The sequence below is a fragment of the Phasianus colchicus genome, chromosome 3 (assembly GCF_987193195.1).
Source record: "Phasianus colchicus chromosome 3, bPhaCol1.hap1.1, whole genome shotgun sequence".
Classification (NCBI taxonomy): domain Eukaryota; kingdom Metazoa; phylum Chordata; class Aves; order Galliformes; family Phasianidae; genus Phasianus; species Phasianus colchicus.
The window spans coordinates 78,935,772-78,952,958 of NC_143438.1; the positions used below are offsets into that span (position 1 = coordinate 78,935,772).

The following is a 17,187-nucleotide window of genomic DNA, read 5'->3' on the forward strand; positions in this document are numbered from 1 at the left end:
CCATCCCTCTTTAGAAATAAATGGTAAAATTACAGCCCAAAAGGTCAAGTCAAATAACATTATAATTTTTTAGAATATCTAGTGTCTGCTTTTTTTTTTTTAATTCAAAAAGCTTTAGTTCAAGATATCAATCCTTCTGTTTTGCAGTCTTGTTTTTTTTAACTACAAAAAACTTACAATTATTCCATAAGTGTAAAGTTTCTACAGTAACACATCAATTTTCAGCAGTTTAGTTGCCATAATGCCTAAAATAATATTTTGAGGGAAAAAAAATAGGCATTTTGCTGTGCAAATATAAATTAAATATTCCTCTTGTAAAGTCAACTGTATTGTGTTTTAATACCTAAGTGTTACCAGAAATTATTTCTCTTTTAATCTTAGAGAGGTTAATTGCCAGTTTTCGTTTGTTTGTTTTTTAATTGGAAGCTACAGAAACAGCTTCTCTCAGTGACTAATCACATCGTAGTGTTATGACGTTGTAACACAACATATTTTCAATACCTCACAGAGATTTAATTCAATGGCTTTCACAGTCAACTATGAATAAGAACCATCCTCCACTCATGTAACAAATTCTCAGCTGGCATTAAATTTTCATTAAAAGGAGATTATTTGTCTACTGAAGTTAGTACACAATAACTTTTGCCCTTATATTCTACATTGCTCTAAATTTACGACTCCAGCTGACATGCCTGTGATGACCGAAAACTGAATGCCAGAAGATATCAATGGAAAATCAAAATTCCCTCTAGCTTTGGAATGTGAAATACAAAGTGTGCTGTAACAGATAGGAAATATTTTAAGGGTAATGTAACAAAAACTTGGTCACTTTATGTTTGTTCACCTAGCATTTTTGAATTCTTATATAAAAAGGTTAATAATGCTGTCAGCTGAGAATTATCTATTATTTATTACTTATATCACCACCAAAAAAAGACAGTGTCTAACTCTTTAATGTATGTAGGTTGCTCTGGAACTAATGTCTCCTAATTATTTTCACAGACACCATAGATACAAACAGCACAACAGTATTATTTGATAGAGTAAATTCTTAGCAACAAAACTTTCTTCAACAGAGTCACTACCATTAGCAATGCATTTTAGCCAGTGATAAATGAGAGTTTGCATGTGTGTTCATAAAAATCTGCACCAGTTGAGATGACCCACTACTGCTGTTGCAATTGCTGAAACATAGCACTTACCACCTCATTGTGCTCATATCCACTTTGGTCTCTATATACATTCAATGAACGTCAGTGGGTGCAATATTTTCCTTATGGAGCAGTTTGATGGCTCACCTTTGCTTTATATGTACTTCCATGTCAGATGTGTTTTTGTCAAGACTGCTCCTCTGCAGCTATCTCTTCCATGACAACAAAATTTAATGGAATATTGGTGGGAAGGTTCAACCTCTACTGCAATACCATTAATACAGGCCTCTGACATTGTGGGTCAAAATAATAGGCATTACTTCTGGCACAGCCCTTGTACATAGCAATTGTGGAATTGTGTTATCACTATTAATGAAGGCTAATAGATTCACACACTGTTTCATGTAAAATATGGTCATTCTTGTGGTAATCTGCAAATTAATTTAAAATGATAAACTCTTTGATAAGAAAGTCTAAAAAATGTTCTAAGAAAGAATACTTGCTTGATGCAGAACAGCTAAAGAAAATAACTGTATATAAGCTGTGGTCAGTCAGAATTCGATTCCCTACAATCTAGGTCAAATTAACTACGATCTACATCAAAGCCATGTTTCTTCATGAACTGAGAAAAAAATGATTATATCAGACTAGAATTTTCTACAATTATGATAATGGGATTAAGGCAAAGCCCAATATTTTTGTGACTTAGATTTCCTTTTTCACGTGATCACTGCTGTTAAACTGAGTTTGTGAAACAGTTTCCTAAATGTTAAGTTCATTGGGTAACTTGACTTATAAGAACGATTAGACAGTTTTCTCTCAAAATAAAGTACTATAAGCTGAAATTATTTGGAGTCCTTAGGGTGTTTTAAAAAGATGCATGTATTATACAATTAATGACAAAGGTTTCATAAAGTAATTGTTAATTACTTTATTAATTACTTTGGAAATAAATAAATAATTAAAACATCATGTTGTGAAGATATTGTTTTCTTGCTATTCTCACTTTTGGGAGATTTTACTTCTTTCTATTTCTATTAAGATATTATTTAATTTTTATACCTTATTTTCCAGGTTTAAAATGGTTTTCTGATAAAGTCAATCATAGAATGTAGTACAAAATCAAATTAATTCAAAGCAACTTCTGGGCACACTCATTAATTCAAAAATATTACCTGAGCAATGAGGAAGTGATCCACTCCACTGTCCATTTAATTGACATGTACGAGATGACTGCCCTAACAGAGAACGTCTACCTGTGCAAGTATAATGAACAGTCGACCCAAATGTATATTTATCTCCAGATAGGACCGCGTTAGGAGGAACGCCAGGGTGGCCACAGTCAATCACTACAATGCATAATTATTGGAGATAAAAAAAGGTTATTATCACTGATCAAACAGTTCATAGTTATCATTTTCATAACTTCATATATAAATTTTGTGAAGACCATCTTAGGGTCTTCAGGGAGGTGAGCACTTTGCATGATAAATATAATGTTCATTAAGGATAAAAAGCTGTAAAACAAATGCTTCTATATTTCAAAAAGGTATTTTAGATAAATATATAGATGTCTGAAGATATTCACAAAGCTGGGCTTTATGGCACTGTCATATACAAGCATACAATCATGCATGTATCCATCAGAGAAAAATACAGTTATCTGTATTTTATTTTATGTTATCTGTAAAAATGCAGATTACAAATTATCTGCCAGTCGCTGCTGAACTAGAGAATATACAAGCCGGAATCTCTCACTCATAGGGCCCTAATTATTGGTCATGACATCTATTAGGCTTATAAACAAGATAATTAAGTTTTGCTTTAAACCTTAATTCCATGCTACTTCACAGCTTTTGGTTAATTATGGTTAATTAAAATATTCCATTGTATGAATAAAGTATTTGTGTAGATATTCTAACAATTTCTTGTTTTAGTCTGTTCATATGTACAATCCATTGATGCTAATTGTGCAGAGACTTCATTGAATAGTATGACATTCCTAGAAATTATTACATCTATTATTTTTCCATTGTACAAATTTTGATTGGTAATTGCAAGATATTTTCATACTGTCATTAATTTTTAATACCCTCATAATCTTTCCTTTTTTGTGATTTTCATTTACAGACAATGTGTGATTGTGAATATTTTTCTAATAATTATTTTCACTTTTAGTGGTTTACATTTATACATACACTGATTTGTTTTCAGTGTCACCTTTTCTCAGGATCCAACTTGCCTTCTTCATCCAAAAATCCTCTTGTTTCAGCCCCACAAAGGATTTAGGGATGTTTTATGTGATTGATTGGCTCTGATTTAAAATTAGTCACCTCTGTAATTTTTGATAGACTTGTGAAATGATGAGACTAGATCATATTACAAATCGAACACTTCCTGTTAGCATGTTATTTGTTTAGTCATACATTTATATAAAATCTGCTATTGTTTATGATTTTACAGAAAGAACTTAGAACATTATTAGTAAAAAGGCCTATATTTACCATATAGGCTTCAGTAAAATGAAACTATTTATTTTTTTGAGCAATGCTTACAAATTTTGCTGATTTTTTTTTTTTTTTTTTTTTGCCATCTTTATTTTTCTCATTTGCTTCTTCTGCCATTTTCAGAGTAAAACATATTATCACAGAGGAAACATTATTTTTGTATCAATACCTTACAGTATGCAGTTTGGGACTTTCCTATACAAACATTTTCTCTGTATTCACATTTGTACCTTAAAGTCCTAGGATCCTAATAACTAATCTAGAAAATGAAATTCTGATAAAAAGATATAGAAAGAAGTCTTTTATCAAATGTGAGATTTCAATTGCTATTTTTTTTTCCTAAGGAGGAAAAAAATAAACACAAAAAAACTGAACACCTAATCATCAAGATACAAAGATAATACTGACCAAGGATATAAAAGATATAACATTCTGCAAAGAAGTATAAATTTGCATCAGTTTCTGGTCAAATGCGATCATGCATCAAAGAAATTACATCATTCTTAATTTGAAGTCCAATTCAATTTATAAACGTTATGTTTTTCTTGAGCAATGAATTAAAAAGCATATCATGAGCTTTCCATAATCTGCAGAGCTGTCAACAAGTTATCACTCTATCTACCTGATAGCTGAGAATGGCTGTATATGTCATATTGTCAGGGAAAAAAAGTCAGGACAAGGTATTGTGATAGAATTATTGAGAGGATGACAAAGACATCAACAAAAAACTGGTTTATATTATTTGCATTTCAAGCTTGGAAGATGGGAATTCTATTTAGATGGCAGTTTACAAATAACAGATTAAAGTACATTTCTCAGAACTAAATTGAGAATACTCTGCAGTCCAGGAAACAAATATGGTCACTGAAATTCTATAAGGTATACTGTCAAAATGTATCTTTCATTCTGAGTAGACTACAAATTTAAAGTACTTTTCTAGGAGTATGTGCCTTAATAGCATATGCACCTTAAAGTCTTTAATTGTAAGGAAGAGTTGAAAAAGCATTATCGTCTAAGTCAACAGTTTCTTACAGGATCTGTATTAGTTAGAAGATCAGAACATGTTGTAGAACACCACATTTCAAAGGAACTTTACAGGTGAATAACTTTTCATTTGTCACAGTGTGTCTCTTGTCCATTACTCTATTGGTATTTCAAAAGAAGATAAGCTCTTTGAGTCCAGTTAAAGAGAGACTGAAATCCAGCTAGGTTAAAAAAAAAAAAAAAATCCAACAAAGTTTCAAAGGAAAACAGTCAGCCAACTTTCAGCTTATTTTCCATTGCTCTTGCAGTGGAAAAAGTCAGCAACTGAATGACTGCCTTGCATATGTGCAAAACAGAGCCAATTTGAAAAATACACTAGAAGTTGATGGGGTCTTATAAAAATGTACAGTAGCCGCATCAGAGTAATTTTAATAAGCTCTATGATTATGATTATTGAATAACTTGGATATGTCTCATTTACAATTCATGAACCCCTTTATACAAATTATGCAAATAAAGTTGAGGGTGCCCTTTCAGATTTCTATGTAGCACTTTCACTGCAAAAGGTGAACTTAAAAAAGAGTAAAATCGGCAGTAGTAAATTATTTCTGACAATTCTGCATGATGATTAAGTGAGAAAAACACAAAAATAGAAAGAAAAAAATCTTTGCACCTTTACATACAGGATTTCTTTTTATCTGGAGATATGTTACTATTAGTTAAGATTTGTATTTCTGAAACAATATTGTTATATCAAAACTGAGTGTGAAACAGTCAAAGTCCATTATAAGAATAATGCTGAATTACAGTTAATCTTCTTATCCTGTACAAAGTAGAAAAAAAAATCCAGAACCAGGAGATTTTAGCAGTAAGAAGAAATAAATATTAGATTTTTTATTTTTTTTTTTTAGAAAGAGGATAGCAAAATTGAAAAAATCTTAATTATTGAAAACAAAAAAAAAAAGTAAAATTGAGAACAAATACCTAATGTATTGTAAATGTTCATCCATGACTCCTGAACAAGGAAACTTTGTTTTTCCTTTTATCTTGGTGAAAAAGCTTTTGGTTTACTCAGAGAGAAAACTTGATCCCGAAGTAAAATGTATAAAAGTTTATAGAGAACTCAGCAAAGCAACCATCCTAGTCAATGAAAAATTTATGAAATACCTACGGCATCACAGATCGAAAGTTCTTCATGACAAATCAAAAAAAAAACCTCTTTGTGTTGATCTCTTTGCCTTCCTGATGGATAGGTTGCATATGACTTTTGCTCACGTAGTGTGGAAAGGTGAGAACATCCAAAGGACTCTTTTGTTGCTCTTTTTGGTGTTTGCCTAATGTATTCAGACATTGCTCTGTTTGGTGTTTGCCAAACAGATATTCAGATATTTGATCTTGATGTGTTCCCAAAAGATGTCCAGAAAGTACTAGTGGCATAATCCAATAGTTGGCCCCTGTAGTTTTGAAGATTCAGTATGATTGTAGTTTTGTGGCCAATTGAGATGTATTGATAAATTAAATGGATAAGTTTTTCTGAAGTATACAGAGATTTTAGTGTTTCCTTTATTGCATTTCTCATGATTTTCAATGCTATTTGCTGCATGAAATAACAATATAATTGCTCTACTTCAGCTGCCACTGAAGCTCCACTTCTCTCATTCTTGCACACACAAATATGTATATAAATATGATTATTGTAATTGCTTTTCTGATACTGATAGAAACGTTGTGTAAAATAATATCTAGTCCAGTTAACACTCTTAACAGAAGCATACACATTATCTACTTACTAATGCATTCAGGCAGAGGTTTGTCCCAGTGGCCATTTGGTTGACAAACTAAAACCGAAGAACCAAATAAAAAATAACCAGGATTACAATCATAAAATACCACTGTGCCGTATGTGAAATTTCCATGTTCTATTTTACTCTCTCGTATGGAATTTGCAGGAATTCCAGGATCAGAACAATTCACCACTAAAAAGAGAAAAAAGTATAGACTTCAGGTTACTAAAATAGTCTTTACATGGCCTCCTATTCATTGAATGAGAAACTTGCAATGTTTCAAATGTGTTAATATCTTGATACCTTTTATTATACAATTATACAGAATTAGGAAGATGATATGAAACTTGCAGAGGCTAAAATCAGGGGAAATAAAAGAAAATGATTATTCACAATAATATGACACTAAAATTGTCATATTAAAAGTCTTTGCTGCTAAAAGTGACATATAAACATATTCAATTAATATTCTTTCCTTTACTGAAATTTTGCCCATAGTTGGAAAGAGGTTACAGGATAAATGTGCCATTAGTATAATCCACACAGCAATGCAAATGTAGTTATAAGCCTATACTAACATTTTGATGACTAATCACATCTTTGAGACATTTTTTGAGCTAAAGGACAGATGGTCAGATTGTGATGACAGTTATGATGCTTCCAGGACAGCCCAACAAATCAATATGAACTTTTAAAAATATGGGTAAACTTCGATGATTAAAAATATTATTACTTTTTTTAATTCTTAATTACATTACGTTTGATACATTTAAAAATAGTAAAATACTGATTTTCTTTTCTTTTTCTTTTTATTTATTTATTTATTTATTTACTTATTTATTTAGCAGGTTAAAGCTGTCTGGTGAGACATTGCACATTACAAGCACCAGTAATGATGTACTACAGAAAGCTGGCTCTTCTTAAAGTCTTTTCTGAAACCAGTAGATTTGAGGATGTCTAAAATTTCAGAAAATTGTACTTTACTGTGCAATACCCAAACAACAAAGTGATTTACAGCAGCTAGACTGAAAAATATGTTTATTAGTTAACTTTAATCCACAATACATGTTTAGTATTACAAATTAAAAAAGAATAATTACTTCTCAACAACAAAGAGATCCTTGGAAAATAAATTTCTGCCAACTGCCACTTACGGCAAAGTGATTGAAGGAAAGTAAGTGGAGGACATTTAACGAAAAACAATTTAGCAAAGAAAAACAACATATGAATACATAAATATGGAATCTGATTATGGTTTAATTTGGAAGTGACCTTAAGAATCATCTAGCCCAAATCCCTTCTGCAGAACATCTTTGACTAGATTTCTCAAACTCCACTCAACCTCACTCTGAACATTTCCAAAGATGGGACATACACAATTTCTCTGAGCAACTTGTTTCATTATTTCACCACACATCAAAAAATGGATTCTCTATCTACAACCTAAATCTTGAAATCACCATCTTTCAATTTAAAGCTGATAACTTCTTGTTCTATCACTATTAGGTCTGGTAAAAAAATCTTTATCTATCTTTCTTACAGAAAAAATGACCCAACTCTCTGTCTCCCTTCATATCTTCATAAAGTATGAAGATTCTTCAGTTCTTTGGTCATCCTTTTGTCTCTCCTCTGGACCAGCTTCAACTGTTTGGGTCTTTCATGTGCTGGGGGCTCCAGAGCTGAACACAGTGTTCCAGATGCGGTCTCGTGAGAGTGGAATAGAGGTGGAGAACAGCCTCCCTCTATTTGCTGGCCACACTTTTGATAAAACCCAGGATATAATGGGCTTTCAGGGCCTAAAATAACTTAGGGTATCAGAAAAGTACCCAAATGGATTATGATAATGAATAAGGAAAAAAAAACAAAAACAAAACATTGAGCAGAGCAGTCAGATACATGGAAATGAAATAGGCAAAAAAAAAAATATACATTTTCCTGTGCATTTTTAGAACTACACTGGCTAAAAATGTAGTGTATTATTTCAGGATTTTAAAAAGTTCCTTGTCTTCTCTGCATAAACTTGCTTAAGGAACTTGCAAAAATTATCTTACAAAATCAGTAAAAACTGCAAACATATAAGAAAGTTTCTCTGTAACAGTTGCCCTGATAACTTTCTGAACATAAGAGAGACCTAACTGAAAAATGAAACACTATATTATTGTTAGTAAGACGTTGTCATGGTTTTATGATTTTTGGTTTTATGATTTTTTGGTTTTAATGAATATTTTGTCTTGATAGTTTCCCTTTACCTTCAGTTTATTTTCCAACCTTAATTTTCCAACTGAGTTTGAAATCTGTAAATGCTTGCTTCATACCTTTGCATATTGGAGGTGGGTGGCTCCATTGTCTATTAGCCTGACACTGTGCTTTTGTTGGTCCTTGCATAACATAACCAGTATTACATGAGAATGTCACAATGTCATTGAAGTTGAAACCGTTTCCACTTGTTCTTCCATAAATCGGACTACCAGGGTGACCACAGCTAACAGCTAGCATAGCACAAAACAAAGGCAGAGCATGCTGTTATCAGATTTCATGATTTATAATTATCACTATAATTTACATGTAAGAGCATTATAAGGTTTGTTTGTTTGTTTTTTTTTAATAAAAATACTGAGTGCTTTCCATGAAAGGTGCATATTTAGCATTCCTACAAAAACTGACTACAGAAGTACCTATTGTGAGAGCAGATATAAGAAAAAATCAAGCACAAATTTGCTTGAAAATAATTTCTAAAATGTATAAATATTTCCTTCTGATTTAGCAAAGTTCAGTACTTAATAAAATATTCATTGCTATTTAAAAATGAAAAAAATAAAACAAGTAAAGTTTTGATTGCTTTAGAAATTTAGAAATGTAATATTTTTCTAAATAATTTATTAGGTCTAACATGCATATATTTGTCTTTTTTCCTTGTAAATGATTAGACTAATTGTGATAATGCTAAAAGAAAGCTACACATAGTATATATATATATAAAATACATTTTTAGCATCAACAAAAAAGTGAAAATGGTCTTTGGAAACTATTAGAGTTTACAGACGAGTCACAGCATTTGTATGAATACAGAATATAAGTTACATTGAATTTTCTATGTTCCATTAATGTCATTAAGTATTTTTGTGTTATTAGCACTATTATCTTTGCATTATTAGTATTATGCATTATCAGAAACTTTTAATATAAGGTAGTACTTTTGTTTTTGTTTTTTTTTCTTTCCGAAAACAATAATTATAATAGTGTAGTAAACTATTAACATTTATAAAACTGTTAGGTAAATATATTTTTTGAGCCACATAAAATTTTTTTCTCATTATCTCATATAATAGCAATAAAAATTTTTCCTCTGAAAACAGAAGTATGACATTCACAAGTAAAAATATATAAAATATAAACCTAGAGTTTAGACAGTGAACAGTAAAGGTACTGAATTAGCATCTTAATGCTGAAGTTTTCTGCAACAAAAATGAAGATATAAAAATAGAAAATTTGCAGGTGGACTAAAATGTATTCAATACAATGATATTACTGAATCTGAACCATTTAATCATAGTTGTAAATCACTTGAAAATCCTCATTTTTCAAAGTTCAAAGATACTCCTCATCTTGTCTGAGAAGGACATTTCTGTAGTGGAAATCAGTATGCATTGTCACGCTTACTTACGCACACAAGATGGAAGCTGACCAGACCAGTTGTGATCCTGTTGACAAATTCGTACAGAAGAACCAATCAACCGAAAACCAGGACTGCACTGGTATACAACCGTGTCTCTATACCCATAATTTTCTCCAATTACTTGACCGTTGACTATAACATCTGGAATACCACAGTGACCAGCTAGATTTTTCAAAGCAAATGATAAAAACAAAAATTGTCAGTAAATATGTCAGAGAAATTTTAAATATACCTCGTAATTTACAACAAAGAAATCTTCCATTCAAACAATCAAGCGTTTATTTCTATTAACTTGGGGAAAACTGCAAGTATTACACAATATAAATATAAATAATTCCTATCAGAAAAATAAAAATGCATGCATCATAAATTCAGCATTCTTCCAATGGGAACAAATTACTTTAGACAACTTGGTACTGAAATCTGCCTTTCTCATACATTGGTCTCAAAAGAATCGCAAACATGAATTTGTTTAGGCTAAAGTTAATTGTTGCAACAATATAGAGTTATCCCACAACTACATCCAAATGTCCTGTCAAAAACCAATGTTTTGGCCTAGTCTTCAACCTTGTACTTTTAATCCAGAGAAGTGGAGGAAGAAATTAAGTATGCATCTTTTTTTTTTTACCGTTTTTTTTCTTACTGAACTTAAACATAAGCACTACAGTTCACCAATTAACTTGTAAAATGGAAATGATGTCACATGACAGAGAACTCAAACTAAATTAAGCTAAACTAGACTAAAATAAAATAAAATAAGGAAAGCAAATAGTTTTATAACTAGTACTTAAGTTTAAGTGGTAAAAATATTACCGGACACTCAAACTCCCTTGTTCCCCATTTGTCCTATAATTCTAAAGACAAAAAAAAAAAAAAAAAAAAAAAAATCAAACCCCTAAAGCCATGAGGTTGCTAGTGAGAAAATAGATTTAGAGACAAAACTGTTTGTTCTTTCCTTTTAACTTTGGAGCCTTTATAATGCTCTGATGTATTTTTCTCTTTCTTTGAAGGTTAGGAACTTCCTATTAAAAAAAAATAATAATACATTGGCAAAGCTGACGTTTTCTTGCCTCTGGAAGTTTAAGTCTCATAGGGTATTTTTCTGACTAAGAGATGTAAAAAAAAAAAACAAACTAGTAGATAAACAAACAACAGCAATCAAACCACCAGATGGATTTGGCCCTATTGGTTTCGTTTTCAAAACATCATCTGACATGTTGGTGCAGCTTAGTATGTAGCTTAATATTAGGGAAGGGAAAGGGAAAGAGAAAGGAAAGGGAAGAGAAACGGAAGGGAAGGAAACACTGAGATCTGAAATCATTATTACTTAGTCTTCTATTGTACTGTTTTTTGTTTGTTTGTTTGTTTGTTTGTTTGTTTTCCAGATTGTATGATTCAGTGATTCAAAATCAAGGTGTTAATTCATTTTTCTCACGAATATTAGTAGAATTCTTCACTTTAGTCATTCTTCTCTTAAGATACTTGTGAAGAAAGGAATTCCAAAATGTTAATTACAAATTAAACACATGCCCATAATTACTATTGCACATTCATGTAGTTTTCATGGATCAATTCTGCTGGTTTTTGCTGTATGAAACTTTTACTTTAAATTTTTAGTTTAATGTAGTTACATCAAATATATTTTTTCATTTGAATATTATTTTGAAATGAATATTTTATAATGCAATGACATACCTAAATTATTCCTCTTAAATGCATTTGAGAGTTTAGTAGTTAAGCTTTGCAGGTTAATTGTTTTCACTGGGGAGTAAATGCAAACACTGAAAATGGGGCACCATACTGAGAGAGCTCTCTGTAAACATGAACAAAATCTGTCAGGAAAAAAAAAAAAAAAAAAAAAGCAGAAAACCGAAAACAAAAGTAAAATGATAAGAAACTGGAAAGCAAAGGAATGCTGAGAGTGCTGCTTGGAGAACAAAGGTCTGAAATCATAACAACTGTATCTCCTGTTTTTTGTTTCTCCTGTGTGCCAGGAGCCAATAAGACACTGAATATTTACTTACCATGGATGAAAGATTAATAGCACTATTATTATTCAACAGATCACTTTTTTTTTTTTTTTTTTTTTTTTTCATCCCCAAGTTAATATTCAGGTTCTAAGAGCAATTACAAGCAAATGATACAAAACAAATACAACTCTTGGAAGTCTATTAGAACTTGAAAAATAATACTATAAAATTTATGGAGAAAACGAGAGAGAAGAAGTAGATGAAGCAGTATTATACTTCTGATCTATATTTAAGAGAATGAGTGAGTGAGAAACTAAACACAAAGCATTCTTAAATACATGAAAACGCATTAGAAAGTCAGAATTTACTTCACTGTAGTAAGAACTAGTTGGTGGAAAAAAGAAATGCAAGAATAAAATAAGCAAATGTTAATCAAAATCTTCATCCAAGAATTAGGTTATGATAAATACTATTATTAAAAAAAAAAAAAAAAAAAAAAAAAGGGAAAAAAATTCTAACATCCTAGTAGTAAATAAGCTGACTTCACACTATTAGCATTCTAGAATGCTCTTTTTCTCAGTATAGCCTCGTCCATTTTCAGTTTCTTTACTTCAGTGTATAAGACTAGATTCTAGATTCATTCCCATATTACTTTGAAAGAGCTCTGTATTTCTTCCTTGGAAAAAGGCTAGCTTTAATAACTAGCTAGTGAGTGACATTAAAATAAAAACAGTAATAATAATAAAACAAAAACTGAGGAATTTTTCTAGTTATAAAAATATTTTTTGTCATTGTCATTTTTGTTAGGATTTTATTATTTGAACATTTTTTTCCTCACTATCTAGAGAGAATAAGAATACAGATCCAGAACTCAGTTTCCCACTACATTTTGCTTAACTGAGATCACGACATTAACATGACTACTCTCACAGTACTGTACTGTAATTTAGGTTTTCTGAACAAAATGGGTCAAAAGTCAAAACAAAAAGACAGACTTTCATAAACCCTTTTAGATCTTTCAGGTCTCATTACATGGGTAATTTATACTTAAAATTAACTTTTAGGGTAGAATTACACATTATCTAAAGTGTCAAGCTAACATACAGCTGTATCTAGGAGTTAGTATAACCTTAACCTATAGTAATAGACAGGATTTCCTTAAATGACTACAGCCCTCCTGTCTGCTGAAAAATAATGTGCTCTTCTCCTGTGTTACAGAGAACGAGAGAGAAATGCAGACCACAGCAAGCTTCCTTTGGTCCACTTTTTTATGTGGCTCCAAAATATTTCCAATATTAGGCATGCATACAAGTCTTAAAGCATTTTTATTGCTACCAACTAATTATCTCCCATTCTGTGCTTGAACCCTTTATGCCTTCTAGCCTTTTCTTCCTGATATAAGGATGCTAGTATTAAGGTGGCAGTGAGATGGGGGCTCTGCACCCATTCAATCCAACTGATGACAGCTTCTTATAAAAAAAAAAAATAATAAAAAAAGAATTAAATAGAAAAATGTGATGTTCAAAAAGAAGGGTCGTTGTGTTAAATGTTCTAATTCTCTTTGCCAAACAATGTCACCTAAGATTCAATGGCCATAAAGTACTATTCTTCTCCTTGAAAGAAAAGAAATAGCAATGGAAAAAGCAAGACAAAATAGGACTGTGAAAACTATTCACTATTCATAATTTTTTTCTAACTACATATAGATGACATGAAAATTAGGTTGTCTAACATAATAATTAAATGAAAGACTGGAGTTTAACTTTTGAAAAAGTAGCTTGAGTTTTTGAGCTGAATACCTGGAAATTTTTATTATTTTATCTTGTATGATTTCATTAATGTTATCTAAGTGTTAAAGGAATCATCAACACTTCAAAGAGAAATACACTGGTAGCCAATTGAATCCAAGAATCAAGTAAAGACTCAGCAATCTTTTAATATTATTAAGCTTATATTAGATTTTTATTTCCAGAGGCAAGTGTCAGAGGAAATAAATTCATTTTATGTTAAGCATCACTTGCTATAAAGTTATTTTGGCAAATTCCTAAAACATGTATTTTCCCTAAGCGCTGTTCACAACAAGCATAGAATTTGACATTTTTTAAGATTATTTTTTCTCTGCTCTAATTTTTATATTTCTGCAAACGTGAGTAGCTATAGCCATTGCAGGTATACTGTTAGTTATGAAAAAAATAGCACATGTATTATGCTGCCCCAAACCTGCAAGATTTAAAAATCTGTCTTGAATTTTCTCACAATTTAAAGAAAGCTAAAAAAAAAAAAAAAAAAAAAAAAAAAAAAAAAAAAAAAATCAAACATAAATAGCTTCTTTTCTTTCCTCCCTCTGCTAAATGCTTTTCACAGTAAAAGGGAAACATAAGAACTTCCTGTTCCCTTCAGCTATTTGTCAGGAAATCTTCCAGCTTCAGACTTGCAGCTTGATAAGCAACACTTTTGCTCATTCATGAGTCATTCAGATTAAGCTTAAGTGAGGATTTATACCAACCAAGTAATAATGAATTACCAAAAGAAAACTATTTGGAGCAAACAGCAGTCTAAAAGGGTAACAGCAGTCTGCACAAAGAACAACAATCTGCAATAAACACTTAATGTGTATATAATTTCAGATTCTTCTAGAAGTCTACATTTACAGATGTTCCTTTATATTTTCATACTTCTGTGTCTTTCACATTACTTTCTTAAACTGGGACAAAGTCATCACTTTGATTTCCTCTAAAACTAAACCATAATTGCATATAAAATTAAAATCAATGCCTCTACAGTTGTAACTCAAATAATATTTAATAATTAGTCATATTAATTATTAATCATATTAACAAAAAACAAAGAATTAAAGTACTAAAGAATTAAAATGGAATACTGCAATTGTTATATTGTTCAGGTGTTCCTTTTTCATGTACAACTTAGTGTCTGGTGTCTGAGTATTTTAAATAAGTGAAGATGCCTAAACAAGTACAACCAAAGGGTTTTCAAATTGTATACATCATACCTGGAGAGTGATTTTCTGTCAGAAATAAGGCTAAAATGCTCCTGTTTGTTTCCATGTATTTATATTTTTTATTGTATCTTTTGCAATTGTAAAGATTAATTCTATAACATATTCACTAAGTTCAGGTCTACTATGCAATTACTTTAGTAAGGATATATATTAAAGCTGACAGATCTGAAATCCATCATTCTTGCTACATATGAATAGATCCGTTATAAAGCCATATGGAGTAGTCCAATGACACAGACTTTGCTTGTGTGGCAATACTGAAAAAGGGATTCAGTTTGTGGAAAGCTTAGCACAGTTATCTTTTGATAAGAAAAATAGCAACATGAATTTTTAAACTGCAGAACTCTCTTAGCATCTCTGTTTGGAAGAATAACAGAAAGAGATAAGTTGACTAACTTTACTTACTTTTGTCTGCTACAGAGAAAGAAAATAGACATGCCATGATAGTTGTACCCATACCTAAACACCTGGTCTCAATTCCACTCCAGAGTCCAGAAGACAGACATTCCCTCACGGCAGAGCCAACCAGCATGTATCCTGAGTCACAAGTAAATATAGCTGTAGATCCATATGTGATTTGAGTTCCAATCTTATTTCCATTTGGAGGTGTAGGAAGTTCTCCACAAGAAATAACTTTATAAAAGCAAAAGAGAACAGAAATTTATACCTTTATATCACAAGGATACATGCAATAATATGTAATTCTGTGTTTCTATGATTCCATGTAACATTAATCAAACAGCTAAATAAATGCTGCAGCCTGAAGTATTGTCTGTTATGTAGAAGAACTCTGTATACAAAGACTATTATTGCTCCCAAAATAATACACTAGAATTGAAAATAATAATAATAAAAATGAAAATTTTCTCCTTAAAATTAAGAAACAAACAGCAACAAACACTTTCTGGAACACAATTAATTGCTATTGAATTATGTTGGTTAAAAGATTAGAGATAGGGAAAACTTTTCTAATTGAGTACATCCAATGTCAAATTAGTTAATTACCAGCTGGACCAAATAAAATATTTTTATCTGCAACCTACACAGTGGTTACAGATGCAACATTTACTCACTTTGGCAGTAAGGTCGCTCATTTCTCCAGCTCCAGGTGCCATTAGCAAGACACTCAATAGATGCTGGTCCCAAGCCATAATACCCTGGATCGCAGCTGAAAACTACTTTTGTTTTATACTCATAATGTGAGCCATTCACTATTTTCCATCTTCCATGCTCCAGTGTAAAAGAATTGATACTTGGACATGTAACAACTTCCAAATGACAAAAAACACATATTTGTAGTTTAGTACAAGCAAATTCCAAAAATCTGTTGTTATTAATTTAGAAATAAATTTTAAACATGTTGACATAATGTTTGAAGAATAAGGCTGTATTTAAAATTCCCTTTGGTTAGCAGTAACACTTCTCTCATTTATTATTGATGATCAGTGGCTTAGACAGAGCAGTGACTAGAATATGCTGGGCTACACAATTGGTGCAGATAAAATCTGTGCCATAAGTGAATTCATTATAGATTTATAGTTAGGAAATTGATGTGACACATTACATATCAAAATCTTTATTAAAATACCAGGCAAATTTAAATATTGGAATTATTTTGTACCCAGATGAATTATATGAGACCTTAAACACTTGGAGAGACAGCATAATGGTGACATGCTAAATAATATCCATATTGAGAAAGGGATTTCAGCAGCAATACTTCTTTATCTCATGTCCTAACTCTACATATACATCCTCCAAAAACAAGCAAAAAAAATATTCTTCTACAAACCTAATCTAATAGAAAAGTTAGTGAGCACAGGATTTTCCCTTGATCAAAAGAAAATGACACAGAGGAAAATCTTTGCTGGATATTGTTTTCTTTCACTCTGTTAACCTTGTTTCTTTAGGCAGAGGAAAAGCATGAGGTAATGCATTTACGAGAACAACATAGAAAAGAAAGAAAAAGGAAGAGCCCTTGCAAATTATTCTACAGTATGTTTTCTTCCCATTTCTAAAATTCATTGGGTGAAATAATCTCAATTTGCATGTGTCATTTTTGTATTGCTATATCACACTTACAGTCACCTGGATTT

At 31.2% G+C, this 17,187-nt stretch overlaps 1 protein-coding gene across 4 annotated transcripts in view; it reads right to left on the minus strand.

The window, feature by feature from the left end:
* Positions 1-17,187, minus strand: part of CSMD3 (CUB and Sushi multiple domains 3) — a 549,229-nt gene that overhangs the window by 34,023 nt on the left and 498,019 nt on the right. For 3 of the 4 annotated variants that reach the window (XM_031591144.2, XM_031591142.2, XM_090137917.1), the window contains 6 exons: positions 16,165-16,359; positions 15,551-15,724; positions 10,091-10,264; positions 8,742-8,915; positions 6,433-6,618; positions 2,327-2,500 (listed from right to left, as the gene is read on the minus strand). In XM_031591144.2, coding sequence (XP_031447004.1) covers positions 2,327-2,500; positions 6,433-6,618; positions 8,742-8,915; positions 10,091-10,264; positions 15,551-15,724; positions 16,165-16,359 — 1,077 coding nt within the window. The remainder of the gene's footprint in view (positions 1-2,326; positions 2,501-6,432; positions 6,619-8,741; positions 8,916-10,090; positions 10,265-15,550; positions 15,725-16,164; positions 16,360-17,187) is intronic. The other variant, XM_031591143.2, reaches the window with a different exon arrangement.